The following is a 4,007-nucleotide window of genomic DNA, read 5'->3' on the forward strand; positions in this document are numbered from 1 at the left end:
GACATGCATGTAACAGATGAGATGGCGATGGTCTTTGTGCGTAGATCTAGGTCTGTGTGTGTGTGTGTGTGTGACGTCCACGGCGGGGAGAGAACACTCGCACAAGCAAGAGTACATGCAAATGCGATGATGCAGCGTTACGTCTTCCTTTCAGGTAAAGCGACGTTGCTTGTTTTGCGTTGGGTTGGGTCTTCCCTTGCAAAGTGATGCAATCTGGCCAGTCTCAGAGCACAGTTTCATTACACAATCATCTAGACTGAGAACTAGATAACTGTGCTAGATGAGTGTTATGGGGATGAAACTCCTTTTTCATCTTATAAAACTCCCTCTATTAATTACCTTACCAAGTCAGCAATTTTGCTGATGTGGTATTGAATTTAATATCATAAAAATCTCGTAAAACTTCCTATTGAGATTGGCCTGACAGCACGAGTGGCCCATGGATCCATCCATTCGTCCCGGGAGTTAATGGATCTTGGCCTACTTCCTGGTTATTATATTATTCGATGACTACTAAAAACGAAGAGAAGTTGAGATTATCAGTATAATAACCAGCGGATAATAAGCACGGCATGAGTGCTGGTGGAATGTTGGCATTGATCACTGCTCATTAGCCTTTTTCATATATGAGAAATGCTAGATATCTAGATATGAAGATATCTGCCGCCTCATTTCTTGGAGAAAATCTGTCGAATTTCTTACCTTAGGATTTGGCGACGTGATTCGTGTTGGACTCTATCTCCTCCATGCTCGGCATTCTCCGACGACCTCCATTAACTCCGACGAGCTCTTGAGTTGGGGGTTCGGGTTCAGGATTTGGGGTTTTGGGGAGGGAGGGGGGAGGGGTTGTGGCCTCCGAGCATAGGAGAGATGGCCAGGGTAGTGGCGGCTGTGGGGGCGGACGGCGAAGCGGCGGGGGACCCGGATGGGTGGGGTAGGTGGCGGGGGCGTTGAGGCCGAAACGGTGGCGGTCGTCGGGACGACGGATGCAGCAGCGAGGCGCCGTCGGATCCGGCCGGGTGGCGGGGGAAGGTGGGGGCGTTGGAGCCGAGAAGAGGAAGGAGCTATGGGGCAGGTGGATCTAGGTGAAGGAAGGCTGGTTCAAGGAGAGGGAGAGGGTGGAGGAGGGGGATGCGTGGGTTTCTTGAGCCAGTGCCGGCGAGGTGGGGAGGTGGCACGCTAGGTGGTGTCGGGGCAGCGGCGAGGAGACTGGGAGGAGGAAGAGATGTGTGATCTGAGCCGTCCGTTGTGATCCAACGATCCAAAACTCGACAGACTGAAGGTTTAAAAATGATGACAGATGAACGGAGAGGCCCTTCATATATTCGATGCTTCTTTCTTTTTTTCCCCGATCCTACAGCTACAGTACGATCGGAGGTCAATTTTATTGCAGCACTCCTACAACATGAGAGGGGAGTAGTGCCCTGTCCGTCTCATGTACTGATGGCTGTTCAATGAAGGCCCAGCGCTTGCAGTGATGACTCATCCACCGCACCCGACCTGGATTTGGAATCGAAATCAATGAAGGAAACCAACCACCACCAACTTTGCGATAGCTGCGGCTGATGCTTTGCCTGCATGTCTGAATGAATGCAGATTGCCACGGCCTGCAAGCAAACACTGGTGCCGTATGGGCTGCCATAGCAGTTACTAGGAATTCTGGAGTGCTCCACGTAGATGGTTACTGCAGGGAAAGATGGAGTTGTGGTTCAGAGTTTGACATAGCCCATAGGGTGATTCATGATGCTCCATGTGTACAAGTCCCCTGTTCCGTATGAGCATTTATTTATTTATTAGTTTTATCCTTTTAATAAAAAACTACTCAGTGCAGATATGCAACTTGTTACTACAGTTCTAATTCGATCTGCAGTCAGTTAGCCACTAGATCAGTCAAACCCAGCAAACAATAAACTAGAGTGCAAGGATTTTCATACTGACAACCGAAACTTATCATGCCATGGATAGAAGAAACAGAGCACTGCTTGCATTCTCGGGTGAGCAAATGGCCAACTGCTAGGGAAGCTCTGTTCTTGGATGATTTGCCACTGATTTGCTTGAGCTTTTGCAACCTTTGAGCCAGCTCGACGCAAAGATACTTAGGTTCATCACATCTTAGATTATTTTATTAGTTAACCAAAAGCAGAACATTCTGAAAACCAGGACTGAAAACCAATTACTTTTGCACACAGTTACTCGCAGACAAGAACAAGAACAACAAAATCAATCGTCACTAAGACCAATCCAAAAGGTACAGGTATGGCGATGGAGGCGGAGATCAAACATGACCGATTTGGCTGGCCAACTGCTAGAGCCGGCGGTGCGGTGCCGGGTCGAGCCGGTTGACGAGCGCGAGCGCGTTGCTGGTGGCCTCCGCCACGGCCACCACCCGCCTCTTGACGGCGTCCCTGTCCTCCTTGGCGCTGGCGGCCTGGGCGAGGGAGTCGAGGCAGGTGGAGGCGTCGGTGAGCGCGGCGCTGGCCCAGGTCTGCACGTTGCTGAGCGACCACTCGAAGCGCGGCGTGCCGGCCCGCCCCATCCGCTCCATCTCCGCCGCCGACTGCCGGAGCAGCTCCTCCGCGTCGCGCGCCAGCTCCGCGCAGTCCTTCGCCGCCGGCCCCTTGCCGCCGCCGCCGGCCTTGATGTAGGCGGAGCAGTTGCGCGCGCGGTCGGCGCCCACCACCAGCGCCGCCCGCGCCAGCCGACGCGGGCTGCGACCCACGGCCGGCGCGCAGGGGACCAAGGTGCTCTCGCACACGAGCGGGTACCGCGTCCACCGGCACGACCGGCGGACGTAGTCCACCGCGACGGCCGGGGGGACGGAACCGGGGGACGACGGCCTCGGCTTCGCCGGCGACGCGGCAGCGGCGGCCGCCAGGACCGAGAGGCAAGCGAGCAGGACAAGGACATGGTGGTGGTGGCGCCACATCTTTCCCTGTCTGAGACGGACACCAAAGGGGACGGCGACCTGATTCGTGGCTTTTTTGGGTGGGTTTATTTGAGCGCGGCCAACCCGGGGCAATGGAAACGCCACAGACGACGACCTGGAATTTGGAATTTGACCCTCCACGACTTTGGACTTTGGAACAGGTAGATGTAGCCTTTTACCGAGGAAAAAAAAACGCTTCCACGCATAAATTCCGGTAGCCCTGCAATGCCCATATATAGGCAAGCTTTAAAGTGATCTGGACTGGTATAAGAATTATGCAAGGGATATTATAAAAAGCTAGGGCTTCCTAGGTAGCAGGGGTAATAAAAGAGTAATAATTCTTCATCCCAAAATCACCATCTCAAGACATCTCAATACATTCCAGACACACTAGGCTCCCGAGTCCAATCTTTTGTCAGCTCCACACTAAGGCTCACTCCCTTCCAAGTCCAAGTGACTAGAGTTTTGTGTATCCTGGTAATGCATAGGCTAGGAATATGGTTAAAGGAATTTGCATCAGGTTAATTAAAGATCTTGGATTTAATAAAATTTCTTTTATGGGAAAAAAGTCTAAGCGACCAATCATGTACCATTAATTTAAAACCAAGGTGGTTAAAATATAATATAAGTATCCCAAAAGACTAAAACGTAAAGTCTGTTTGAGAGGTGTCTATGACCGAAGGGATGGCTATACGTATAGTTTTAACACTGCGCAGTTTGTACAGCTAGACCTATCCGATGCTGAGCTAGTCGGTAATGAGATGATAGAATGACACCCCACCATTTTAAGAACTAGGAATTACAGTATCATCCTATTTTTCGTGGGTTTGGGCGAAACCTCCCTCAAAAGGTTAATCCGAGAACCGCGAAAGCCTCCCAACGAGGCCAATTAAATGGGGTATTTCTTATGTCTCGCAAAGTAAATCCGCAAGCGCACAGATACCGCTGTAGCATTTTACTTGAGAGTATTTCAGAATATCGTATCTTTTTGTGTGTGTGTCGAACTTGATGATCTGCTCCCCTTAACCCTTCCTTTCCTCTCAGGGCTAGCAATCCCCATACTGCTAGGCCACCTTATCAT

The 4,007-nt window shown here is 51.2% G+C and overlaps 1 protein-coding gene across 1 annotated transcript; it reads right to left on the reverse strand.

Moving 5' to 3' along the window:
- Positions 1–2,096: 2,096 nt before the first annotated feature.
- On the reverse strand, positions 2,097–3,049 carry LOC101777778 (21 kDa protein). The gene has a single exon (XM_004974928.4). The coding sequence runs from the start codon at positions 2,924–2,926 to the stop codon at positions 2,306–2,308; it is 621 nt and encodes a 206-aa protein (XP_004974985.1). The 5' UTR covers positions 2,927–3,049; the 3' UTR covers positions 2,097–2,305.
- Between the last annotated feature and the right edge of the window lie 958 nt (positions 3,050–4,007).

Source organism: Setaria italica, chromosome VII (genome assembly GCF_000263155.2).
Source record: "Setaria italica strain Yugu1 chromosome VII, Setaria_italica_v2.0, whole genome shotgun sequence".
Classification (NCBI taxonomy): domain Eukaryota; kingdom Viridiplantae; phylum Streptophyta; class Magnoliopsida; order Poales; family Poaceae; genus Setaria; species Setaria italica.